The 26,045-nt window shown below is 57.9% G+C and overlaps 1 protein-coding gene across 3 annotated transcripts in view; it reads left to right on the top strand.

Moving 5' to 3' along the window:
- COL5A1 (collagen type V alpha 1 chain) overlaps positions 1 to 26,045 on the top strand; it is a 168,470-nt gene that overhangs the window by 126,249 nt on the left and 16,176 nt on the right. For all 3 annotated transcript variants that reach the window (XM_014863321.3, XM_070518413.1, XM_070518414.1), the window contains exons 37-62: positions 871 to 924; positions 3,650 to 3,703; positions 4,554 to 4,661; positions 6,061 to 6,150; positions 6,232 to 6,285; positions 7,604 to 7,711; positions 10,346 to 10,453; positions 11,361 to 11,414; positions 12,479 to 12,532; positions 12,634 to 12,741; positions 13,642 to 13,695; positions 13,796 to 13,903; positions 15,119 to 15,172; positions 15,926 to 16,033; positions 16,638 to 16,691; positions 17,002 to 17,055; positions 17,926 to 17,979; positions 18,580 to 18,633; positions 19,483 to 19,590; positions 19,697 to 19,750; positions 19,839 to 19,892; positions 20,871 to 20,978; positions 22,662 to 22,715; positions 23,631 to 23,666; positions 24,098 to 24,151; positions 25,054 to 25,309. In XM_014863321.3, the coding sequence (XP_014718807.3) occupies positions 871 to 924; positions 3,650 to 3,703; positions 4,554 to 4,661; positions 6,061 to 6,150; positions 6,232 to 6,285; positions 7,604 to 7,711; positions 10,346 to 10,453; positions 11,361 to 11,414; positions 12,479 to 12,532; positions 12,634 to 12,741; positions 13,642 to 13,695; positions 13,796 to 13,903; positions 15,119 to 15,172; positions 15,926 to 16,033; positions 16,638 to 16,691; positions 17,002 to 17,055; positions 17,926 to 17,979; positions 18,580 to 18,633; positions 19,483 to 19,590; positions 19,697 to 19,750; positions 19,839 to 19,892; positions 20,871 to 20,978; positions 22,662 to 22,715; positions 23,631 to 23,666; positions 24,098 to 24,151; positions 25,054 to 25,309 (2,056 nt within the window). The remainder of the gene's footprint in view (positions 1 to 870; positions 925 to 3,649; positions 3,704 to 4,553; positions 4,662 to 6,060; positions 6,151 to 6,231; positions 6,286 to 7,603; positions 7,712 to 10,345; positions 10,454 to 11,360; positions 11,415 to 12,478; positions 12,533 to 12,633; positions 12,742 to 13,641; positions 13,696 to 13,795; positions 13,904 to 15,118; positions 15,173 to 15,925; positions 16,034 to 16,637; positions 16,692 to 17,001; positions 17,056 to 17,925; positions 17,980 to 18,579; positions 18,634 to 19,482; positions 19,591 to 19,696; positions 19,751 to 19,838; positions 19,893 to 20,870; positions 20,979 to 22,661; positions 22,716 to 23,630; positions 23,667 to 24,097; positions 24,152 to 25,053; positions 25,310 to 26,045) is intronic.

Here is a 26,045-nt window from a genome sequence, read left to right as displayed (position 1 = left end):
CGTCCTTGTTTTCTGCCTGGGTACGATCGGAGTGCCGTAACAAATTCCCACTAACTGGGCCCCTTAAAACAGCGGAATGTGCTGTCTCCCAGTTCTGGAGGCCGGAAGTCCAAGATCAAGGGGTCGGCAGAGTTGGTTCCTTCTGGGGGCTCTGGGAAGATCTGTCCCATGAGCCCTCCCAGCTTTGGTGGTGGCTTCTGGCAACCTTTGGCCTATAGACGCTGCACCCTGAGCTCTGCCTCCGTCTTCACCTGGCCGTCTCCTCTCTGTGTCTCCAGATCTCTTCTTTTTATCAGGAGACCAGTCATTGGATGAGGGCCCACCCCAGTGCAGGGTGACCTCATCCACAAACAACATGTTTCCAAATGAGGTCACATTTGCAGGTTCCAAGGTTAGGACTTGAACCGATCTTTTTAGGGGACACAATTTAACTCACAACAGATACAATGTATTTCCTCTAACACCCTTCTAGAATGAAAAACACCTGGCAACGGGAACTGTTGCCTAACGGGCAGCCCTGGAGGACAGCGGTTAGGAAGGAGTTTGACTCCTGAGCCAGACAGGCCCGGGTCCTGGTGCCACTTGCGCCTCCCACTGGCTGGACCTCAGGGAGCTGACTGACCTCTCCCTGCCTCAGTTTCTCCTCCTGAGAGATGAGGGTGACAGCAGTGTGACCCTCAGGGAGCTTGTGGGGGTTCGCGGAGATGATGTGCTGGTGCCAGGCCCCACGCAGGACTTTGTCGCCATGACTGTTGCGTGATTACTTTTGAAATGAAATTCTAGTTTTTGTTGCCTGGTGTGGGCTTAAATCCCAAAGGCGTGTGCTTCTCAGAACTGAATGAAGCTTCTTTCCTTCGCTTCTCTCTTCAGGGTCCTCCGGGCAAGGATGGGCTGCCAGGACACCCTGGACAGAGAGGCGAGACCGTGAGTGCTTGGTTCTGGGGGGCGGGGGCTGGCCTGGCCTCTCCCTCAGCCCTGCCCCGTCGGCTTGGGAGAGAGCGCTCAGCCTCGGGAAGGGCCCTGAGGTCCGGCCGTCCTCACTCACTTGGGGCGAGGCCTGTCTGGGGAGAGCCCCGTGCAGGCCAGTGGTACCTGTGACGTCTGTGTGCAGAAGGCGGGGGCCAGCTTCAAGGCTGTCCCGGCAACTTTGCTCCAAGGTCACAAGTAAAACCATTGCAACCCAAACAAAATGCCACTGGCATAGCGAAACCTTGTGCAGCCAACCTTCCCTTCTCCAGAATAATTCTGAGTGTGACCCAGCTTGAAGTACGTGCATTCGAATTGGAAAAGTGGTTGGAAAGGTTTGTGTTGCCTGGTGATTTCATGCCATGAAGCCCCCAGAGAAGGGACGGGGCCTTGCTGCACCCCCAGCCGTGTCCGTTCCGGTCCTTTGCCGCGGGGCTGACAGTGGGCTCCTTCACCTTCTTCTCTCATGGTAACGAAGACAGGTGGCTGGTCGTCTGGAGTTTGGGTGCACAGCTATGCTCGTGGTCAGTGCTTTGCCATCACAGGCTCCTTTCGACCTTGTCCTTCCCTTTAGAAATGCCCCTTACAGACTTTGTCCTCTGCATGTTAAAGGACTCGAATGTTTTTAGCTGGAGGAAAAAGCGTTTATCAGAAATGTGATCATTTCCCCGTCCTGTGAGCTATTTGGAATTTGGCCCAGCTTCGTGCTGTATCCACTGTAGGCATGTCACGGGGAACGGCATGGGCACGCCTGTGACCTTGGGCACGTCTGTGACCTTGGGGCTCCAGGCTTCAGACAGCTGGGGACTCACAGTGTCTGGTGACCTCCTTGTCACCAGACCCGGGGAGGTTGACGGAAAGGCCCCTTCGTCTCTGCAGCCAGTTTCCACGTGGGCAAAGGCCTCTGAAGGACTCACAGAAAAAGCAGTCACCGCCTGAGACAAGATTCGGAAGGCCATATTTAATATATTCTTGGTGCCTGCTTTAAAAAAGAGTCCCTTTGTCTCTGGTTTGCTGTGATGAAGCCTTTTAATTCCTCCCGCCCGGTGCCCTGCCGCACGGCGCGGTGCCCGATAAGCGATCACTTTGCTCTTTGTTTATGGAGAGAGATGAAAGCCTTCCGTCTGAGGGCTGCGTGTGTTTCTCTAACGCCTTTCCGAGGAGACGAGATGGAAGGTTTTGCACAGTGGGAGCTCTTCTCCCTCTGAGTTACTCCAGAAAGAGGCTGGCAAGATAATGAAGCTGCTTGTCTTTGCTGGGGAAGTATTCCAGCTCCTTCCCACTCCCTCTGCCACGCCCGGCCGCCCCCCAGACACAGGCCCCCGCTCCCATCTGTAGACCACCGGGGAGGACGTCTCCTCCATGAGGAGTCCAGACGCGCCCTCCAGAACGTCTTCCCTGTGGTGCTGGCTTTGTCCTCTCTTTAGAAAGTGGAAGCACAGAGGAATGTGAGCCCCAAGCCCATTTCTCAGCAAGGGGCGGAGACGAATCTATCCTCAGCCGCTGTGCATGGACCGAACAGGGGCCTTTCTTGCCGTATTCTCAGGCTCCTGCCTCCACTGGGGCATTTCCACCTTGGCCCGCTGAGCCAGGATGCCCTCGACCTGTCCACCGCCCTTGTCTCTGACCCTGTAAATGCTGCCCACAGAGAATACTGCATTAAAAATGGCCATTCTAGCCTACGGCCTGCAACTCAGCCGAGCCTAAAGCAGCGAACTCTCCTGGAATTTTCAGAGAAGGTGAATCCACCACAAGTTGGCATGGTCCAGCGGCTCAGCGCAGTGTCAGTGCCTGCACATTGGTCGTCCTTACAGGGGAGCAGTGAGCTGCCCTCACTCACTGGCCACACCGGCAGGTCCTCTCCCCTCCGAGTCTGCTTGTGGCCTTGAAGCCAGCACTTGCCTCTCCAGACTCTCAAGTTTCCGCTAGAGGCCTCCGGGGTGTAACATCTGTGCATCTCCCCGGGTCACGTGGCACCTGCAGATGGCACCCCGTTGGCACGGGCCGTGCTCTGTGGATGCGCCCGGAAATTAAGCTCGCGTTGCTTTACCATTGGCTTTCTCCTTGAAGGAGAGTGTGTGCAGAGAAGCCGATACTCAAAGTGAAGCAGGGCTGGTACACACATGCCAGCGTACCAAGCAGGAAAGAGAAATGCCTGTTAAGTCAAGCTAATAATACATTCGAGCTCCCGGGTTATGAAAGCAGCATGTCCTCACTGTTTCCCGATTTCAATAAGGACAGAGGAGCATGCTGGGAAAATCTCCTGTCGTGCATCAGAGACATCAGCGACACGAGCAGGACAGTCACCACAAAGTCACTGAGGACTAGCAGCCCAGGAGTAGCTCCCAAGTCTCACTTCCGGTGGCTGAGAAATGGGACCAGGTTGCTCGGAAAATGAATGCTTCGTGGCATCATAAAGATTAGCGCTTTTAAAATATATTTCTCAGAATGAAAACACAGCAGTGGAAAGCAGCTAGTGAGACTAACTTGTCCAGGTTCATTACCTTCATGAAATTAAGGCAAAAAAGGGACAAGAGAAATGGACCTTCTCACCTGAAATCTGGAACATCTGCTACTCGAGGCGCAGTCGGGGGGCGGGCACGGGCCCTCTCCTGAGGCCACAGCGGGCGGTGGCAGTATGGGCCGCTTCGGCTGTCTTAGCCTGACCACTCTCTCTTCACAGGGTTTCCAAGGCAAGACCGGCCCTCCGGGCCCCCCGGGTGTGGTCGGCCCGCAGGTGAGATGCTGCATCCCTGGGTTTCACTGGTCATCCTGTGTCACCTGCCCACATGGGAGACAGGACCATGGCTTGGGGTGTCACTTCCCCCAGGATTCTGAAGGTGTGGGTGCAGAGAATCCTGAGTCCTAAGTGCTTGTTAACACTAGGAGAGGTGCTCTGTATGGGAAACCAGATGGAGAGAACAGGGGATGAGCTGTTGGACACCTAGCAGGAACCAAGCAGGCAGAGCAGAGATGGCTGCTGAGGCCCGTGAGGCGGCTGGGCCCAGACCCGGGCCAGCTCAGGAGTTTGGCTTCCACCCCGTGGGCGGGGACCAGCTGTGTCTGCTTTTCCCTGCTGTTGGTGTCCACGGCAACCTCATCCTGCAGCTGGATCCTGTCAGGGCCCACAGGCCTCCTGTCCTAACCGAGAGGCTATCAATGAGAGGACAGGCTTGCAGCCAGGACTGATGGCCCAGAGCAACACAACCGGGCAGCCGTCACCCTTTCCTTAGAAAGTTCACACCTAATGTAGCGGTAAATAGGATATTGACCCTCACGGCCCTCGCTGCAAGCCACCCCTCGCTGCACTCATTTCCCACGACATCCCGGGAGCGCGGGCCTGCCCACTTCATCAGAGAACCAGCACATCATGGGGCCAGGCGGGGCACTGGCTATCAGCAGGACCCAGCCTGCTTTGGTCTGTCCCTTTCTGGATTGTTACTGGAAGGAGAAAACGTGCAGAGCCACGTGGAGGTTTGGTGGGCACACAGGGACCCGTTTGCCCCTCCTTAGATTTAGAAAGAGGGGGCCCCTCCCTCACACGTCCTTTGAAAATATCTCATGGCTAACGCTGAATTTCCCTGTAGGGTCCCACGGGAGAAACTGGTCCAATGGGTGAACGTGGCCACCCTGGGCCCCCGGGCCCCCCTGGTGAACAGGGGCTCCCAGGCGTTGCCGGAAAAGAAGGGACAAAGGTGAGTTCCTCGACCTCCCTGCCAGGCCGACTGTTGCTAAGGGATCATTCTGATGCTTCGAGGGTGTGTTTTCTCTTCCTTTTTTCTCATGAATGGATGATTTCTCAAATGATGCTCTTCGTGCCAGTCCACTCCTCAGACTGTGAACTTAGCCCCCCTTTGGCTTGATTTGAAAGACGGCTTGAGCTGACCCGCCACTCGGGTAGATGTGACAGGGCTGGGATGACCTGCCCGGGGCCCCGTCTTGCCGCCGGCTCTTTCCCCACCTGCTGCCCCACATGCAGGACACACTCTGACAGTAAAATGAGTTGAGCAGAAAGGGACTCTTTTAAAAATTCCCCACCATAAGAAGCTAAAGAATAAATAACTAAAAATAGAAGAAGATGCGTTCATATCCTGCCTCCCGGGGCAGCTCTGCATCCCCTCTGTTCCTCGAGAAGCTTCTCCCCCAGCCCAGCCCGAGAGCCCCAGGTCAGTGGTGTAATTCCTGTGCATTAGCATAAAAATGGCTAGTCCTGCCCTTTTCAACTTTTCAGTTAGAGACACAGGGAATATAAGCTCTCCAGCCTTTTATTCGACCTCACGTGAGAGAGTAAACTTGAAAAATAGTACAGTAGAGCCAGTAAAGAAATATTGCAAAAGTTACACACGTGTGTGTCTATATATGCATATATGTACTTGAATGCATGTATATGTATTTGAAAAACATGCGTGTGTGTCCGTGTCTATACTACATAGATACAGACGTGGACGTGGGCGTATATCCCAGTCACACAGAGAGCTCCGAGATTGGCAAGGAGGCCACGGACATGCTGGTTTGGAGACCCCCATGCTCTCATGTTGGACCCCAAAGAAAATTCTGCGAGATATCAAAGCTTTAATGTCCCTTTAATATGCTCAGATGGAGCATCTGTTCAGAAAATGTGGTTTCAAGATAAGAGTCTTGAGTGGCGAGTCCATTCAGGGCAACACTTCCAACGCTGTGGCCGCCGGTTCTTTTATCAGAGCGCAGGCTTACGAGGAGCCCCAAGTGTCTGGAAAAGGTAGATGTGAGGTGGAGCAGCTGCCTGGCCCTCAGCTCCCGCTCGGCCCACTGTGGCCCCGAAGGACTTTGAGGGGGCCTGGGGCTCCATGGAGCACGGCTGGAGGGTCACAGGTGGAGTCTGTCCCCGGAGCATGCACAGAGCCAGCCGCCCCAGCTGTGAGCTCGAGCCGCGCTCCAGTGCATGGAGCTGCCCGTGAAGGAGTCCAGTCAAGACTCAGAGGCTCCTTCAAAGTCAGGCACTGGGGCTGCTCCAACCTAGATCCCGCAGGGAGCTGGAAGAGAAGGCCTGCCCCAGCTCCCCGTAAACCCTGGTCTTGGACATCGCTCGGAAACGAATCTGCACTCTGATTTCAGGGTGACCCAGGCCCCGCTGGCCTCCCTGGGAAAGATGGCCCTCCAGGATTACGCGGCTTCCCCGGGGACCGAGGGCTTCCTGGTCCAGTGGTGAGTGAGGAGCCAGGCGGGGGACGGAGTTGACAGTGCACAGCCCACGGTGCCCCTGACCACGTTCTCATTGCTTCTCAGGGAGCGCTTGGACTGAAAGGCAACGAAGGCCCCCCAGGCCCACCAGGCCCCGCGGTGAGTGGTCCTGGCTCCACACAAGCCTTTTATCCATCCTCTTCCTCAAAACCTACTCTGCAGGCAAGATCAGGGGGTCTCAGGGCCTGGGAGAGCTCGCACGGCTGCCCCAGTCCCGCCGTGGTCCTAGGATGGCCAGGGTGGAGGAGGCGGACTTGGGGGGATGTGGCCGGTGTATCCTGAGCTGGCAGCCAGGGTGACGAAGGGCCCAAGGGGCAGGTTGCATGAGGAACTGGAGAGCTGGGCAGTTTGGAGGGAGGGCTGAGTGGTCCCGGGGTGCTGGTGGAGGAGCAGGGAGCCGCTGACATGCTTAGTGCAGGTCTGGGCCAGGAGCAGCCCCAAAGGGAACAGACACAGATCTCCGTGGCCTGTAAGCGTGGATTCTCCATCTATGGTCGGCTGTCACGTGCCCAGAGCTGCCCAAGGCCAGTGAGCCTGCAGGGTCGACGGGTTCCTGCCTGTGCGCCTGTGAAACTAAATGACCCTCCCAACCTCGAGATGCCAGCTTTCAGAGGCTGAAGTGCAGTGTCCCCAGACCCTCCGCTGTGGTCTGGAGGAATCGGGGGCACATGAGGAGGCTGCCCCGCTCCCGGGAGGCACGCCCACGGACCCCTGTTCCTGGCTCACCCTTTATGGAAATGGAACATCTGCTTTATTTCCCTCGCCCTTCAAGTGACAGCCCCTGCTCAGCCGCATGGATGTGGGGCTGCGGGAGCTGCCCTGACCCCTGGCTGATTGTGAAAGTGGGCGCAAGATAACACCCTCTTTCCCCCAACTGAACTATGGGCCATTTGAGAGAGAAATGATGACAGAGAAGTCAGGTGGAAATGAAAGTGTCGCCTGTCCTTCGCAGAGAGGCCGGGTGCAGGACGACACCCTGGGTAACAGCGGCCGTTCCCTGCTGACCCCTAGAATTAGGCCGGAATCCCACTGGTCAGCAGTGCTCCAGGGGCGGAGCCTCCCCTGTAAAACGTACAGCGTGGAGGAGCAGGGCAGAAAGTGAGCTCTCTGCGGGCAGGCAGACCCCAGAGGGGAGAGGGAGCTCCTGGGGGGGGTCCTTCAAGCGAGCACTTAAGGAGGATGTGTTCTCAGACCCTCTGAGGGGCAGGTGTGTGCTTGGAATTTACGGGAGGGGAGGAGCTAAGAGGGGCCAGAAACACAGAGCCTCAAATGCTGAGCTGTGCTTGCAGAGGGCCCTGGGGAGCTATTGGGGGCTCTAGAGTGAGAGGTGAGTGGTGTGACTAAGTGGTGATTTAGGAAATGCTATCCAGGCAGTTTGAGAGCCTTTGAAATGAGCCATCTTCTTGTCCCACCCTAGGGGTCTCCAGGGGAGAGAGGTCCAGCCGGTGCTGCTGGGCCCATCGGAATTCCAGGGAGACCTGGGCCCCAGGGACCTCCAGGGCCAGCTGGGGAGAAAGGAGCTCCTGTAAGTACTGCCTCGGAGGCGCTGAGGGCCCCCACATGCAGCCTTGTCCCCGGCCCTGTGCTGACCCTCCCATGGCTGTTTCCCTGGGTGTTTGCAGGCCGGGGGTGGTGAGTGAAGTCTGCAGCTGTCCTCCAGGGAAGCATGTGTGTCCTCAGGTGTCTTGACTGAGGTCCAAGGGGCGGGTTCCCAGTGTCAGCCAGCTTCTTCCAGCGAGTCGCCTGAGCTCGCTGTCTGCTCGGGGTGGATCCTGGGCAGGCTCAGCCTGTCACACCTGCACATCTGCGTGTGCAGACAGAGGGAGGGGCCGGAGACAGTGTGTGTCCAAATGTGCCCTCGGCCTTGGTCTTGGCCCAGGCTCTGGGGGCCACGTGTGGATGGGCCACAGCCCCTCCCTGCTGGCCCAAGCCTGTGGCTGGTCTTTTTATGAGGAAGATGGATATTTGGGATGGGTGCTTCCTTTGTTGGTCTGGGGGCAGCATGGAGAAGAGATGTGATGGGACGATGAGAAGCTTCTTCCTGGACCCCCGACAACCATCGTCTCAGTGAACCCGAGTGTGGAAGCTTTGTGAGAGCTCAGGGGTAGGGGATGGAGTCTTGAACCTGCCCCAGTCTTGGTTCCCATGAAGGGGATTATGGAGTGTCCTTCTTGTCTAGACACTCCTGGGAAGCCAGCCCCTCCCCAAGCTCCTTTCTCCCAATAACTCACGAAATGCCCCCTACTGCCTGACATCCTCTGGCCCGACCCACCCCGTAGGTTCTGCTGCAGGATTTTGCAAACTCCCACCGGCCCCGCATTTAAAGAGCCGTGGAGACAAATTGTAGTTCAAACTTCCCTTCCAAGTTCAGAATGTCAGAATGAGCCTGAGCTCTGGGGGCACGAGCAAATGTCAGCGTAGACACCGCCAATGGAGTTAGGATGCCTGAGCTGAGGGATTCCTGTTGGAAGGACCTAGTTTTCCTTGTGGGTTTTGCTCTCCGAGGCTCCTGGGTAGAAAGAAGGCCCTGGTCGCCTTCCTGGTGCAAGAACTCCCCGCTGAAACCATGTTGGGAGCATCCATGCCGTCCAGAATGCATTCAGGATGTCACAGGCAATCCTGACAGCATCTGATCATGTCCAACGAGCCATCAATTCCGCTGAATTCTGCACCAGAGACCTGACTCCTGTCGGGCACTCAGTGCATGTGGAGTGCACACAAATTTGATTGGAAATGGTCAAGATTGTTGTTTGGAGAGAGTAAATATTTGAGCAGTAACCTCTCAAGAGTTGCACCATCTGGTTAAAAGCTTGTCCATCTCCCAGAATCACTCCAGAGAGCAGAGGAGGCCGAGGAGAGGCCATGTGTCTCCAAGCATTGCCGGCCTGACCAGTAATGTCCAACGGGGAGGTTCCACGTGAGCCACAGTCAGCCTGGGCGTCTCCTGGCTTACTTAGGGAAGAATTTACATCAGGAGGAACTAAACTGAGGACCAAGAAGGGAATCCTGCAGGCAGGAGAAGAGAAGATGGGGCAGTGACGTAGGAGCAGATGCTGGCCGCGGTTAGATCCAGACACTGAACGTGCACTTTCCCTTCCGAGCCGTCTCCCCGGTGTGCACACCCTCATTCTGTGCATCTGTTCCGTGCATCTCCAACAAGCAGATCCATGTGTTCGGCAGGAAGGGTGCTTGCAGAGCACTGAGAGTCAGAAAGTTGTGGAGCCTGGAGCTCAGGCCCTCCTGGTCTCTAGGCGTCGATGATCCCCAGAACAGGCTCAGGAATCTGTTTGGCTGGGTTGGAATCCTGGCTCTACTGCTCACAAGCCGTGCCTCAGTTTCCCCATCTGTAAAAGAGTAGCCCTTCCTAGGATGGGCGCAGATTAAAAGCCCTGATGCACAGGAAGTGGGTGGAACGGGTCGCGGCTCAGAGTCACTCTCAGTGCACCTGGCTGAGACCCGTTAGGGCTGTGAAGATGTAACTGGCCACAAAGGGGCTCCTTCTGCTCGTGGCAATCCGGTGCCAATCAGTCGCCAACGAGCCAGTGGCTGAGAGAGGAAAGTCTGTACGGTTAGCCAGCACCTTCGGGAGATGGCGGACTGTGTCCTGAAGAACCATCTTGAATGATACAGCACCTTGAGGCGGTTATATAGGGGAGATGGGCAGGGAAGGAGGGGGGTTAGGGACGTCGACCCTCCGGTGTGACGAACTTCAGGGTGCCACATTACCTCTTTCTTCTGTTATTTGTGATGGGTACCGAGGCAGAGTTTTTCTTTCTGGAGGGCGTCATGTTCCTGGGGAGAACAAAGTTATCGTCTTATCACAGCTGGGAGACACACGTGAGCAGGAGTCCTAGAACCAGCAGATCGTGTATTTTGTAAAAGCGAGAGGTGCTTAGTCATCCGGGCTGTGTGCAGGCTAGAACACGCTCACAGAGATCAGTGAATCAGGGCCATATGTAGTTACAATGTGGCTTCCTTTCCCTGAGATACCTTCCCTCATGCTAACTTAGGATCTAACTGCTACAAAGACGGTGGTGATGGTCGCTCCCCAAGAACTGCTGGCTCCCCACCCGGGAGCCCCTCTCTGAGGCGACGAGCTGGCGGTGGGATGTTCCCACAATGGAGCTGCGTTTGACCTGGCTTCTTCTCTCCTTGTTAGGGCGAGAAAGGTCCCCAAGGCCCAGCCGGCCGAGATGGTCTCCAGGGTCCTGTGGGGCTCCCTGGTCCAGCGGGCCCTGTGGGCCCCCCTGGAGAAGATGGAGATAAGGTAAGGAGATTTGGGAGCTGTCCGCCTGAGCTCGAAGGGTACACGGCCACACTTGGCCAGCGCCGGCCGGTCATTTTAAACAGAGGGGTGTGGGCGACACAGGGGCTCAGGTGGCAGAGTGACCCCGTGCCCGCTCTGCCCTCCCGGTGTTAGAGTTTGATCCGCAGTAGCTCACAAGTAGGTGCTAATAGATGAGAACCGCTTTCCTCTCTTGTCGTCGTTTTGACGTTGCTCTTAGGAGCCAGAGCGAAGGAAAATGCTCCCTGCTCCCCCTGAGTCCTTTCAAATTCCGAATCTGGGGCCTGAATTAATGAGGTTTGACTCAGTATCTATTTTTAAATGTCTTCCCCTGAATTATCAAGGCACTCTTTCATTAGCGCGTGCTTTATCATTCTAATGCTGTTACTGCACTAGCTTGGATTTAATGAAGACAATGAAATTTAGCTCTTTCGCTTTCCATTTATGGTGACTCTCCAGTGACATTTCCGACTCTGTCACCTCTGCGTGGAGGACGCCTTGCCTCTCAGGGTGGCAGATAGCCCTGCAGAGCGAAGCACCAGAGAGGTTTTAATAACTTCTCTGGGAGCCCGGTAATTGACTCGTCTATTATCGCATGGTCATGTCATCCAATTTGACAAGCAGAGTAAATATTTTCATTATGATTTCTACCACATTTTCAGATCTACTAAAATTCTACATAGCGTAAGATCAAGGCCTCGTTCCTTTTAGCTCTCATATGAAAAAAGGAAATCAAATTAATACATGAAAACGTTTCTTCTTAGGAAAGTTATACGGCCCCCTGGAGACGAAGATTATTCTTAATCTCCAAGAAAAATTAATTATGGGAAGCAGATAACATCCGAACGGTGATTGGGCTGTCTAATGAATCTTCCATGTCTTTCCGCAGGGAGAGATCGGGGAGCCGGGACAGAAGGGCAGCAAGGGGGACAAAGGCGAGCAGGTAAGGGGCCATCTGGGCGAGCGGGCAGGGCCACCGATGGCAGGGGGGCCACGTGCCTGGCGTGAGGCACAGTCGTTGCGACACTGATAACTGTTGTTAATATAACCACAGTCATAACCAACAACCGACAGGACGCGCTGAGGGGTCTTCTTTCCTGTTAAAGTCTCGTGTGTGCGTGTGCACGTGCTTGTGCAAACGTGTGTGTACACAGACGCATGCGTGCAGATGTGTATCTGTGTATGTCTGCAGCTGTGAGCAAGTCCTGCATTAGCCAGCATACAGGAAGCATTCACAGACTTTGTAAAACAAAGCAAACTGAGCATTTTTATCCTTGAGGTTTTCGGATCCACAGACATAACCACCTCTGATGACAGAAGCAGCACTGTGACCAAACACCTCTGAATTTTCCCGTTTTTTTCCTTTTCAATCTGCTCAGAAACACTAGTATGTTCTGCAAAAGCCCTGTCACTGGGCTGCCGGCTCCCTCCCCGTGGCTGGGGGATGCATCTGATCTGCTGTGCAGCCGGGCCTTTGCACCGGCTCTTTCTAGTCCCAGGCAGTTAGTGATGGCGTCCCTGTTGGGGCCTCCAGCCCAGTGCTGGTCAGGCTGCCGAGGACAGTGGTGCCCAGTTTGCCCGGCTCCCTCTCGCGCTGTTGGCACATGGGTGCAGAGTGTTAGGGTGCCAGGCACAGACTCTGGAATCAGGCCCCAGCCCAGCCACGGATGAGCTGCGTGATCTCGATCCTCGTTTTTAAAATGGGGCCTCTGGGGCCCATGTCGTGGTGCGTGGCGGGAGCTAAGGTGATGCACCGTGGCCTCCAGTGGGAGGTTGGTGGCAGCCACCCCTACCACCTGCGCCGACATGCTCAGGGTTGAATGAGAGCGTTGCCAATTCCAGAGCCTGCAGCATAGCTTGCACTGGTGCTTGGCATTCCTTCCTGTGACGGCCACACGTGGGGACTGAGCTGATGACCTTGGACCATGGCCCCCGGTGCTGACAGCCCCTCTCCCTTAGCCTCGCTGTGATTCAGGGAGCAACTGTGTCTCTGTGTTTTCCCCACAGGGTCCACCTGGGCCTACCGGTCCCCAAGGCCCCATCGGACAGCCAGGCCCCTCCGTGAGTATCTGGGGTTAAGGACCCTCAGGACATCCTGAACCCCTCGAGCGAGTGTGACCCACGAACCGCTCCTCACCCATGGCTCAATTATGTCCCTGCAGGGAGCTGACGGAGAGCCAGGTCCTCGTGGCCAGCAGGGCCTTTTCGGGCAGAAAGGTGACGAAGGTCCGAGAGGTTTTCCTGGCCCCCCCGGGCCCGTGGGGCTGCAGGTAACTGCAGAGTTTGCACACTAGCAGCTGGTCTGCCTCAGATGGTTCCTGCGTCTTTGCTGGGCCTTCCCCTCCTCTCCCTCTCCTCTCCTTCCATCCCGTCCTTTCCTACCCCCTCCCGTCCCCTCCCCTCCTGTCTCTGAGAATGGGGAAACAGACTAAGCTGCAGATCTCCCGGGGTTTCCCCATCCAATTGGAAATGCTGCAAATTCCCCTAATTCTAGACGTGCCTGTATTTTCTTCTCCTAACCAGTGACGTTTATTTCCATGCTTATCGTGGAAAGATTGGAAAATACTGACAAATTATAAGAAAACAAAACAAAAGTGACTTCTAACCCTACTACCTAAGAATGACAGCTCTCAGCAGGGGCACATGTCACTCCCACACCTCTTAAACATGTTTGTTCACATGCACACGTGCACACGTGTCATTTTATTTGGCTCCCCAAGATCTCAATCATGTCGCGTGTGTGGAAAGGGTGTACCCAGCTTTTCCCATTTCATCTTACATTACGAGTCGTGTTGAATGTCATTCAATAGTCTTCGAACGTGTCACTTTTATTAGTTTTGAGGGAATGATTTTTCGTCAATGTGTAGTATTCCAGCACATGGTGGGGACGTGGTTGATTCAAGCGTTTCTGTGCTGTGGGCTCATTAGGTTTTATGGGACACTGCAGTAAGCACCTGTGTCCATAAGTCTTTGCTGACGTCTCTGGTTTCTTCTCGGGCAAATGCCGAGACTTGGGACCATGGGGGTGCCCTCGTACGTAGCTGTACGCTGAGAAGGACGTTGCAGAGGCCTCTGGTGTTCGGCTTGGCACCGTGTGGGGGAGATGGGAAAGCTGCATGTGCTGGATGGAGCACTGCTGGCCTGCTGAGCCCTGCCGATTCCTCCCGCAGGGTCTGCCGGGACCTCCAGGAGAGAAGGGAGAGACTGGAGACGTGGGTCAGATGGTAAGTGTGACCGGGACGCTGAGACCCAGCTGTGGCAGCTGGTTTCTATTTTGGTGAAAATGTGCCTTTTGTCCAGGCTCACTGCCTCTTCTTCTCCTAGGGCCCTCCAGGTCCCCCTGGCCCCCGAGGACCCTCTGGAGCTCCAGGTGCTGATGGGCCACAAGGTCCCCCGGGTGGAATAGGCAATCCTGGTGCAGTGGGAGAGAAGGTGACTCACGTTCCTCAACTGTTACAGCGTCCGACGTGCGAGTGTGCGAGGAGAACAGTGTGTGTGTGTGTGCACGCGTGTACAGGTGCATTGCTGAGCTACTCCTGTCACGTGCACTTTGAAATGTCGAAGGTCCGTGCCGTGGAACTGGGCACTGTGACCTCGTTATTGACGACAGCCTTTCGCAGAACTTCCAAACCACACACCCGCCAGCAAAGGCCCTGTGGCCTTCTCCAAGATGTGGCTCCAATAGACAGAGTTATCCATTCCTTGAGGTGCTGTAGGTGCTGTGTTCACAGTTTTCGTTTCAGTTGAGTCCCATCTTCTCGAAGCCCAGGGTCCTCTTCATCTGATCCGACTCATTTTAGGGTCCGGGCCCCGGCCCTGGCAAAGTGAGCAGGAAGGGCTTCTGTGTGTGCTCGCGCGTGCCTGTGTGTGTGGGCTTGCACATGCACATGTACAGTGGGCATAACTGTGCCAAGATCTGACTCGACTTCCGTGTTCGTGAGCCTGCCTTGATTTAAAGCCTTCATCCTAGTTCCTGGGGACAAAAGGAAAGAAATAGATGGACACCATTTCCAGAACCATTAAATTGCAAGAAGTCTTTGGTCACTGCTCTTTTTTTACAATATGAAAGTTAGAGAGACACATGCCCTGCTACGACCACAGATTGATGATGCACAGCTTCTGCTCAGAGAGGTCTTTCTCTCGGAGCCCGCGCCGTAGGACACACGCCCTGTCCTCGCTTCATCCACGGCCACGGCACGCACGTGCTTGCTGCCTCCGTCCCGTCGGCCCCTCCCCGAGGATATGGGGCTGTTTTCTCTCTGCCTTTGCCAGGCAACCCCCCGCCTGCAGTGTCCCCCTGTTCCCTTCCCCCGAGCTTCTCAGATTATCCTCCAGAAGTCCCCTGGAGCATCTCTTCCTTGGGGAGCCGTCTTTGACACTCTGATGTACTGTACACGCCCCCTCCGTGTGTCCATCACAGCCAGCGCACGTCACTGTCACCGATTTTTCCCTGACCATGACGGCTGGATTCCTCATGTGCCTCCCTGCCAACCTGGGAGCCGTCAAAGGACAGTGACGGCTCTTGTCCCCCAGGTCCCCCCTCCCCCCAATCCCCTGGTGCCGATGGCAGCAAGGATTTGGTAAATGCTGGATGCTGCAGCCACTTGTTCTCATCACGGCCATAACCACATCGCGTTTCCTCCTCAGGGTGAGCCTGGTGAAGCTGGTGAACCTGGCCTTCCCGGAGAAGGAGGCCTCCCGGTGAGTGGAGGGCTCCGGGGGAGGGGAGGGTGTGGCTGTGGACAGGTGCTGGACGGGCAGCTCCTGCTCTGCCTCAGTTTTCCCATCCATGAAATGGGAGTCAGGTCTCCTCTGTGCCTGCCTCACGGAATCACTGTAAAAAAGAGGGCATGCGATGGAGAGCGAGCATGTGTGTATGTGTGTGCATGTGTGTGTGTGTGCAGATGTTAGCAAGGAACACCCACAACCAGTGGCTGCGAGTCGCTCGCCATCTGTGGAGTTCGAGGCCCTTTCACGGCTGCTGTAAAACATCTGGGGGCAACTGTCAGCCCCGCATAGTCTGCCCAGACTGGCAGTATGGAGACCTTCGCAGGTCGGATGAGCATTCCCACCGGGCCTGCCCGCGGGCGGCTGTTGGGCCCAGGAGGCGGCTGGTGGACAAGGGTCTCCTGGGCTTCTAGCTGCTCCCTCTGCCTGCAAACCACTGAGTGAGTGGGCAGCCTGGCTTCCTGCAGTCCCTCAGGGTTCCTGCTGCCTGCTCTCTGGTCCTGGAGTCAGTCCCTGCCGCCTAGAAGCCGAGTCCTGTGGGCTCCTTGGGCCCGCCTGGTGGTGCCGGGGGTGTGGACGCTCGGAGGGAGCTGCTGAGGGTTGGGGGAGCGCGAGCAGCTGCCCAGCGCCTGGCCCAGTCTGCAAATGAGGGGGCAGCTCAGCCCAGCTCCTCATTGTGCAACAGAGGTTGGCTCTGAGAGCAGGGACCCTGGCCTCTCTCTGCAGGGACCCAAAGGAGAAAGGGGAGAGAAGGGCGAGTCAGGCCCTTCTGGTGCTGCTGGACCCCCTGGACCCAAAGGCCCTCCTGGAGACGACGGTCCCAAAGGCAGCCCCGTGAGTAGCTCTGAGACGCTGTGGGGCCCCTGAAGCTGGGCGTGGGGGGCTCTGCATCCCAGTTCCTTCTTGTCCATCGGCAGTGCGCTGAAGATCCCTGGCCGTTTCTAAAGGTTAGAGGTTTTCACTCCAGCCACTGAGCCAAAGTCATGGAGAGGAGAAAGGCAGTGTGGGACAAGGGAGAAGGCCTCGGGGGCCCTGTGCTCATACCAGGCAGCTTGCCAAAATGGGCTCCATGCGGATGGCCCCGTCCTGTGACCTGCCCCGGTTTTGCATCAGGAGGGGCTTCAGAGCGTCACGTTCTAGAAACCTGAAGGTCCAGGTTCCAGTCTCGCCTGGAGCTCCAGGAGTGGAAGCGCGGGCAAGATGCCTGCCCTTTGGGGCCTCCGGAAAGTGAGGGGACCGATGCCGCCTGACCCGCTTCCAGGCCTGCTGTGCGGCTCAAATGAGTTGATGTCCGCAAAAAGGGTTCCTGGCTGCAAAGTGCCAGTGTCAGAACTGTTAGAATGTTCTAGGGGCTGGGTGGCGGCAAGGAGGTGGTCTAGGCAGCATTGCTGCAGGCCGGGTTGCTGAGGGCCTGCGTGTGCCTCTTTCTCTGTTCCAGGGCCCGGTCGGTTTTCCCGGAGATCCCGGTCCCCCCGGAGAGCCTGGCCCTGCGGTAGGTGTTGGAGGTGGCAGAGCCCCTTGGGCCCCCCACAGTCCCCGCCCAGCCTCTGCCAGCAGCGGTTCTGTGCTTCCTGGTCGTTTCTTTTGTATGAATTACCTTGTGGTCACAGTGCTTTCCCAGATGGCATCCCCGCTCTGGGATCAGATGGAGAAAATGCATTTCCCACTTTTGAGCGCACTGTGTCCCGCCACCACTGGGGACCCGGCCCGGTGGGGTTCCCGGGCTGGGACTGGGGGTGCATTGGGCACATGAACTCGGGGTGCCGACCAGGAGGCAGAGGAACTTGCTTTTGTCCCCACAGGGTCAAGATGGTCCCCCTGGTGACAAAGGAGACGATGGCGAGCCAGGGCAGACGGTGAGTCTGCTCACGACCTCTGGGGGTCCTGACATGGCCTCTTGGGAGGGTGGGGGTGCGTTCTTGGAATTTTCAACTTGCTGGTTCATTTCTGAGGCAAACACGAACCCAGTTACCTCACGATGTTGATTCTGCACCACGACGGGGCCCTGTGCCCCCTCTGAGGATGCAGGGGAAGCTGGGGACACGCTTCCAGGAGGAGAAATGCACGTACAGCCCAGTAGTTTTGCAGACAGTGGAGGGACGCCCCCCCGCCGAATGTCAGGACCACCTTCTTTCTGCCCAGTGGGGTCCCATGCCGCTCCTTGCCGGGCTCTGTCCACGGTGGCCCCTGAGCTGAGATCACGCTGGGTGTTCCTCTCACACCTGACGTTGAGTTTTTGAAGCACGGCTTCAAGCCAAGCGAGCAAGCCAGCTTGGGGCTGGGTCCCCAGAGACACATCTGCGGTCCCTCTGCTTCCCGGCTGAGCCTGGGGCCGACACTCATCCTCCCCGTGCCTCGGGGCTGCCTCGGCAGAAGGGGACGCCTGCAGGCCATGGTGGAGACTGAGTCAGGGGTCGAGCATCAGGAATGATGGCTGTGCCGCGGGAAAGCGCTGGTCCCAAAGGCACGAGGCTGCTTACGGGAGGCAGGTTCCCCGCGCCGCTGCAGCTGAGCGCCGAGCGCAGGGGACAAAGTAGAGAGTCCCAGGACGAGCTTCACTGGATGTCTCGTGCCAGCTCTGAGGGAAGATGGAGGCAGCTTCCGGGCTGGTCAAGGACACAGTAGATTAGAAACTCAGTGTGTTCTGTAGCCTCAGACCAACCCGGACCTGCCATGCCCCATTCTAACGGACCCTGAGTCCTAACTATTCTTCTCTCTGAACCCAGGGATCGCCGGGCCCCACTGGTGAACCAGGTCCGTCTGGGCCTCCAGGAAAAAGGGTAAATGCTCCTGTCAGCTTTCTGCCTGAAGACACCCCTCCCCTCCCACCCTCGGCCTGGACCCAGCGGCTCTCAGCGGCACCAAGGAGGAAGGCGCCTCTGTTTGAAGCATGCTCTCCACTCAGCTTCCTGCCGCGTCATCAGATCCCAGACCTGCTAGGTCGATGTGCTGGCTCCTTTTAGGATCAGCCAAGTGCTGACACCGTCAGTAACGCCTGTCGTGGGAGAAAAACACCCACAAAGCTGAGAAAGCTCCTTTTCTCCGGGGTCAGAGCTTCTGAAACGTCAGAACAAGCTAAAAGGCATTTCTCTGCACATTGAGTGATCCAGCCTTTTGCTGGTGCCACGATAAACGAGCTGCTTGGCGTGTGACCAGGAGAAGGGGCCCCCCAAGGCTCAGCAGCCAGAGCTCATCCCCGGATGGACCCAGAGGTCTTCATCCAGAATGGGAGTCCCTGGGACTCGCTCTAAGGGCCTTCTTCCATGCTGGCCAACCCCTCCCCGGCTCCCCCTCCAGCCAGGCCTGTCCCCCTGCAGACGCTGAGCTCATCACTCTGGCTTCCACAGGCCAGCTCATCACGTGCTCTCTTCTTATTCCAGGGTCCCCCCGGCCCCGCGGGCCCCGAAGGCAGACAGGGAGAGAAAGGAGCCAAGGTAACGTGCTTCGGGGCCTGACCGTGCTGCCCTAGGGCTTCCAGAGAGCTGGTTGCACGCTGGCTGAGCTGGGTGGGATGTGGACACGTGTGTGACCAGGGGAAGGCCACAGAGGCAGCGAGGAGCCGCGGGGCCTCCGAGGGAGGCCTGGCCCTCACTGTAAACGGGGCAGGAGCATCAGGCCTCTCCGAAGGGGAGACAGTTTGGCGTGCCCTCCGGTTCTGGGGCCCAGATTCTGATGCCACAGTCCGTCTGCCCCGCCAGCCTGAGGGAGGGGAAGCGGGTGCTGGAGTCAGGAGGACCAGGGTGCTGGGTGACTCTGGGCCTGGTGTTTGACCCGGAGGTCCCTCAGCTGCCTCACCTGCAAAGCGAGAGTGGCCGTGCCCATGGTGGGACCGCAGAGAAGGTGGAGAGGCAGTGCTGTGCACTCCACCCGTGACCTGGCGCCGAGCACTCGAGGGGCACTTCTTCTGGTGACTTGAGATGGCGCCATATGCCTCCTCCTGGAGACACCCTGTCGTTAGTTGAGGCAGCAGTGGAAAGGGTCCAGCCCCGTGCCTGCTTGGGAAGTGGCAACCTGTCCACCGCTAGCTCCATGCTGGCCGTCACCATGGTGGCCATGACCATTGGGAGACTAACTTCCCACCTGGCTGGGGAAGTTAGCGGGATGGAGAATTGGCCAGGGCAGTTTCCATAAGGAATGTGGAGAATTAGGGTGGCCCCCAGGTATCTAGGGGCCTTTCGGGTTCTCTCCGAGGCTCCCTGGGGTTTCCAATCAGCGGTCCTGGGCCAGGGTGACCAGACACACAAGCATCTGGGTCCCACTCTGTCCTCCTTGCTGCCCTGCAGGGAGAAGCTGGCTTGGAAGGCCCTCCTGGGAAGACTGGCCCCATCGGCCCCCAGGGGGCCCCTGGGAAGCCTGGGCCCGATGGCCTTCGAGGGATCCCCGGCCCTGTGGTGAGTGGACGTAGGAGGCCTGGGAGAAGGCGCTGCTGTTGAAGGAGGGGCACAGGGATGAGGCAGGCCATGGCGCAGCTCACGCGGAGGGCTGGCTGTGTTTCAGGGTGAACAAGGTCTCCCGGGATCCCCAGGCCCCGACGGTCCCCCCGGCCCCATGGTGAGTGACGTTCCAAGGGGTGACCCCCGGCAGTGGGTGGGGGCAGGATTGGGGATGAGAACTCTGACCCTGCTGCCTCCTCCTGCAGGGTCCCCCAGGACTCCCCGGCCTCAAAGGAGATTCTGGCCCCAAAGGGGAAAAGGTAAGATTGACTTCGGGTGCCTCCGTGGCTGTAGCTTGGGACCCCTCAAATACCTGTGGTTTCAAACTCAATGAGATATTGATCCGTCACCCGAATTTGTCAAGTGTCCGGAGTGGGCACTCGAGAGGCTATGGGAGAAGGAACACCAATCTTTTGTTCTGGGGACCTGGTCCTGCCCTCAGCTGGAGACCCACGGCCCGTGTATGATCGATGGAACATGCCAGCTGGGTGCAGAGGTCCCCGCCGACGGGCATCCAGGATCCAGGGAGCGGATGCTCGCTGTGGACACAGCGGCCACCGACCCTCCCTGTAGCAGTGGCAGGGGACCTGCATGGGGAAAGCCCTTCCGTTTCTTTAATGGGGGGACCTTTTTCTCCTCGCCTTGGTTTATCACAGACTTAAGCATGCTCACAAGCCAGTCAAAAAGAAGACAGCATGGAGTCTCTTTCCTTCCACTCCAACACCCCTCACCACCACCCACCCCCACCTCTAAAGTGTTGAACGCTGGAGGAACCCTTCCAGAACTTTCTATGGGCTCCGATGAAACAAACATATATAAAAGCATATATAGAGAATTTTTCTTTTAAAAAAATCATAAAAGTAAGTATAGTATCTATAACAGTCTTTCCCTGTAAGTCCATAAATGTTGGTACATGTTGGCCATAGAAAAATTGGAAAGTGCATAGAAGTAAAAAGACACACAGACATCGTCACTCAGGAACCCCTTCACCTCCTTTGTCTACGTCTGGATCTGTGTCTGCCTGTTTCCTTAGTGTGGTTGTCACCAAGGAGGGGCCATCTCAGGCCTCCTGTTTTGTGCCCCACCTGCCTTTGGGGCTTGTTCCCATTCTAGGAGCTGTCGGCTGGTGACTCGGGCCTTCCTGTGGCCTGGACGCGCTGCCACGTCCAGCTGCCACTGTGGTTGGATGTGAGGCGCTGTCACCACGAACGTGCCTTCGTGCCTTCGTTTTCCAACAGGGTCATCCAGGCTTGATCGGACTCATCGGACCTCCGGGTGAACAGGGTGAAAAGGGTGACCGTGGTCTCCCGGGTCCCCAGGGCTCCTCCGGCCCCAAGGGAGAACAGGTGCGTGAGACGCTGGCAAGAAGCACCTTAGAACCTGGCTCATAGGGTCCAGAGGACCGAGGCACGTTAGAGCCGGAAGGACATCCTCACGTCCATCCAGTCTAGACGGGAACAGCTCAGGGGATGGCTCACCCAGGGGCACAGGGAGCGGGGACACGGCTGCAGTCCAGCCCCGGGGCTTGACTGGCTATGGCTAGCAGATGCTCCCTCCTTGCCCTGGTGGCCTCAGAGGTGAAGGCCATTTCAGTGCTTCTATCTGCAAGTGTCTCTGACCCAAGTAGTTGCTCAGGACGTCACTGGCCATTCTTGGCCGTGTTTACCAGTGGAACAAGGCAGAGCGATTGCCCATTTGCATCCTCACTTCCACCCTGATCTCGAATGTGCACACCTGGTCATAGGCCTCCTGAGAACCGTTGCAGCTAACTGGAGTTTGCAGCCCCCAGCAGACCACAGCGGAGGAAACCTTGGCCCGAGTTCTGCTCCACGCTGCACTTGAGCCATTTGAAGCGGCTGCCAGCAGGCCAGGGCACAGGGTTGCATGGCCGGGGAGGAGCAACGTGTGCTGTGGGGCAGGAGAGGGGTGTCTTTGCCCCCTCCCCATGTCAGCGTGTGAACCTCCACTGCCCAAGCCAGCTGTGACAGGCTCCCATGTACCCCTGAGCTTTGCCCACCTTGGCCATCGCCTGACCTGGAAGGGGACAGGGCCTGTGAGGCAGGGAATGAAGGTTGTCAGATGGCGTCCTTGGGGACCCCTGCCTTATCCCCCCTGTTCTCCCCGTGGCATTGACCATCTTCCCACTGCCCAGTGTCCCCAGGCCACCATGGCACTCTCGGACAAGGTCACCCAGGGTGTGGTACCCCAGTGACCTTGAGAATTAGAAAGATGTCCAGAGTCCCTGCCACCCAAAGGAGAGCACCCCTCTGTGCCCTCACTCTAAACCTCTGCTGGCAGCACCGCTGACGGGAGGTGCTGGCTGACAGTCTCTGGGATTCTCACAATGACCCAAAGCTTGAGCCTGCACGACAGAGGCAAAGGGAGGCAACCTCTCCTCCTGGAGGGACACTTGCTCCTGGTACCCTCCGCCCGCTGTAGCCTAAGCCCCCGTAAGGAGTCCGTGTGGACTCAGGGTTCCAGGGGAGGAGAGCTTCAGGGTCCTGGCTGCTCGGAGGGAGGGTCAGGTCAGAGGCCACAGTCTCCAAGGATGAGGAAAGCACAGTTAGAGGCTGGACAGGATGGATGGAATAGACTGGACCCTGGGACACTCATTGTCCCTCCACAGGGGGCTTGTGCTGGTTGGGGGACCCACACTGAGAACAGAAAACAGCAAGAGGGGATGAAGCCAGGGCTGGATGTCAGAGCTATTGTTTCTGTCTTTCAAATTAGAAAATTAGAAGAGAGATCTTAACGGGAAGTCACCTCCGGGTGCCCTCTTGGTGCCAGAGAACTCCTTCAGCCGGGCCAGCAGTCCCGGACAGGGTCAGCTTCAGGGTGGGCAGCCAGGCCCAGCCAGGCCCAGCAGGGGTGGTGGCTCCTCTTTTGGTGCAGCCGGCCCCGTGTTGGAGGGCGGCCGTTAGGGAAGCGACTGACGAGAATGGAGAGACGTGGCTGCGTGGACAGCAGAGCACGTTCCTGCAATCCTTTGTCGTCCAAATGATGCTAACGGCGTTTCTCCTCCTTTGCAGGGTATCACTGGTCCTTCTGGCCCGATCGGACCCCCGGGCCCTCCCGGCTTGCCGGTGTGTATCTGGGAGCGGTGCGTGGTTCCCCGCGGTTCCTGGGAGAGCCGGGAGGCGGGATGGGCCTGGGCGTTGGGCCTCAGTGTGTGGCGGGAGAATGACGGGAAAGTCACATGAAACAGCTGGGACTGAGGACCGTAGCTGGGGCAGAGATGACAGCCCTGAGTTCATGTGTTCATTAACTCAGCACCAGGGCTCCAGGCAACAGAAGCAGGGAAGAGGGTTCGCTGGGCCCCGGTTTCGGGTTGGGGGAGGCAAAGGCAGGGGAACCCCCTCTCTGGGCATTTCAGGGAAGCTGGACAGTCCACGGTAAGAGTCCTCGGGAGGTAGGAAGGCAGTGGCTGGCTCTCCGGCCCCCCATCAGCACGAGCAGGGCCTGCCTGACCCAGCCTGGAGGAGTTGGGGTCCCATCCTCTAGGCACTCAGCCTGGGCCCCCCCCATGTTGCTGGGAGACCCGCTACTCCAAAGACATCCCCCACGACCTTGAATCTCTACTTGCCCCAACCCAGTCACCCACCACACCCCACTTGGGCTGGAGTCCATGTGGCCAAAGTGGCTCCTGGCAGTCTGATGCTGGCCCCTGCTGTGAGCTGCTGGGAGAGCGTGGAGGGGGCTCTGTGTCGGCTGTGAGGCCACAGGCCCGCTTTGCCCTCGGTCTCTGGCTGCCTGAACTGTGACTTCCTAGCAGGGGAGGGTGGGCTTGCTGCCCTGGGCCAGACAGAAGACCCTCCCTGCCTCCATGTGAGTGAGTGCCAGCCGCCCCAGCCTCCCCCACCACCCCACTCCAGGAAGTGCAAGCATGGGCCCCTGGAAGGGGGGACACCAGGCTGGGCCTGAGCGGGACTGTGGGTCCAGGGCAGGCACCCGGAGGTGAAGGGGCTGGCCGCCTGCTGATGCTCTGCCCCTCTCCACAGGGTCCTCCTGGTCCAAAAGGTGCTAAGGGCTCCTCGGTAAGTGGTGTGCACCCCAGAATCAGCCCACGCCGCTGAGGGGGAGGGATGTGTCCCCTTGGCTGGAAGCCACCCTGACCCCCTCCCTTCCCCCCGACCCATGGTGGTCCCGTCCGCTCGCTCAAGCTGCTCCTGTCTTGCTGAACTGTCTTGAGCATGTCTCCAGCCCGAGTCGTCTCAGACCGAGGCATTTGGGCTGTTGCTGCTGCCTCCCAGGAAGGACTCTGTCCCCTAAGTTCCCATCTCGGGGACGCCTAGTCCTTACATCTGGGCTGGGGAGAAAAGGGGTGTCCACACCCTCCCTGGACACGTTAGACTTTGTCCCTCCACCTCCTCCGCACAGGTCTCTGGGGATTGTTCCAGGCACAAGGGGCGTATAAGTCACGTCAGGCCTCAGTGCTCAGATGTGGTTCTCTTTCCTTTCTTCCCAGGGTCCAACTGGTCCGAAGGGTGAGGCAGGCCACCCAGGACCCCCTGGCCCGCCGGTGAGTGGCCCTCAAGGACGGGAGTGGGGGTGAGGGTCCTCCTGACGCTGGGGGAATGGTGGGAAGCATCTGTGCTTGTGGTGGTTCACTCTCCAGAACCGTGAAGTCTGTGTGGCATGTAGGGGGCAGGGCCTGTCCCTTGGGATGGAGCTGAGGGAAATAAGTCACCCCAGGCCACCTCTTTCTGGGAAATCTGGTTGGCCAGAGAGAGAGGGAGGGAGGAGAGAGAGAGCACGTGCATCTTTCTGTATATATGTGGGTATCTGTGCGTGTGCATGCGTGTGTGTGTGCACGCGTATGTCAGGGTGGGCCGCACTAGACGAGGCCCCAAGGTGCAGGATGGAGCCCCGTGATATGCCAAGGTGCAGTGAGTGCTCTGTGGGACGCCCCCCTGTGGTGGTGCAGCTTCTTGACTCCTGTCCTCATCCTTGACTGGGGCCTCCTGACACAGCCCCAAGGAGGGCAGTCTCCCCCATCAGCAGGTGTTATTGTGGCCCCAGTGTCTGCGCCCAGGGCTGGGCTGCAGAGGCCAGAGGAGATCTGGTCACTTTGAGTCTAACTGAGCCGCAGGCCCAGGCTGTGAGGTACTGGCACCTCTGGAGAGGCAGACAGGCGAGCGAGGCTGGGCGTTACAAGGGCTGGGCCTGAGTGGCACATGGGACATGGGTTCGAGGAGGAGGGAGGTGCTCAGTGAGGGCAAGGCGGGGCAGTGGGGATGGGTGTAGAATGTTCCGGAGGCAGGAAAGAGGGAAGAAAACCGTGCTCAGGTGGATAAGTGTCTGCAGCCCAGCACGCACAGGCGGAGGGAGCCCTGCAGGCGCAGCCCTGGCGGTCCCTGCTCTGCTCCCGCCCCAGGCCCCATCTAGTGCCCTCCCACCCACCGCTGCCCCTCTTGCATTCAGGGCCCCCCGGGCGAGGTCATCCAGCCTCTGCCGATCCAGGCGTCCAGGACCCGGCGGAACATCGACGCCAGCCAGATGCTGGACGACGGGGACGGCGAGAACTACATGGACTACGCGGACGGCATGGAGGAGATCTTCGGCTCACTCAACTCCCTGAAGCTGGAGATCGAGCAGATGAAGCGGCCGTTGGGCACGCAGCAGAACCCCGCCCGCACCTGCAAGGACCTGCAGCTGTGCCACCCCGACTTCCCAGACGGTGGGGCAGCCGTGCCCGGGCCCTGGGGCAGACTGAGGGGCGAGGACGGGCACCCGGGCGTGGTGGGAGGCCTCAGGCCGCATTGGCGTGCCTCACTCAGCTCTCCCCTCTGTCCAGTGGGGATGCAGGGGCATCTCCCCCTCGAACCTGACGGAGACATCCCCATAGGAGATGAGGAGGTCCTGGCAGGCCGGGGAAAGAGGTCAAGGCTCTGAGGTCACACAGAACTGGGTGCTAGGCTGGCCTTAGCCATTGTCCAGCACGTGACTTGCTTTACTCTGAGCCTCATGTTCCTCATCTACAATGATGATCTATAATGATAAATGGGAATAAAAACCTCTCCCTACTGGGGGACAGAGTGCAATGGGACATGCATCAGATGCTTAGCATAGCGAGCTGCTGCTGTCAGTGTCAATATCAGCATTAGACACTGTGCTTGGGAAGCACCCTTTAGACCCTGGCATGTCATAAAAACCCAGATCACTCCCATTCTCACCATGTTAAACCGAGCACTGCCCACCTATTGAAGAATAGGATCGCGTTAGCGTGCCGTTTCCCCTCTGGGAAGTATGAACGTTTCTCCTATAAGACTTGAGAGCTGTCTGGGGTTCAGGCGACTCGGACCCCAGGTGCATGAACTTCCGGGTTCGTCTGGAGCGTCTCTGTGTTTCCATGCACCCTCCAGCGGGCCGGGCCCTCCCTCCCCTGTTCACCAGAGATGCGCCCCGTGCACCTC

This window comes from Equus asinus, chromosome 10 (assembly GCF_041296235.1).
Source record: "Equus asinus isolate D_3611 breed Donkey chromosome 10, EquAss-T2T_v2, whole genome shotgun sequence".
Taxonomy (NCBI): Eukaryota; Metazoa; Chordata; class Mammalia; order Perissodactyla; family Equidae; genus Equus; species Equus asinus.
Note: the sequence above shows the minus strand (reverse complement) of the source record. Positions and strands in the feature narration are given on the sequence as shown.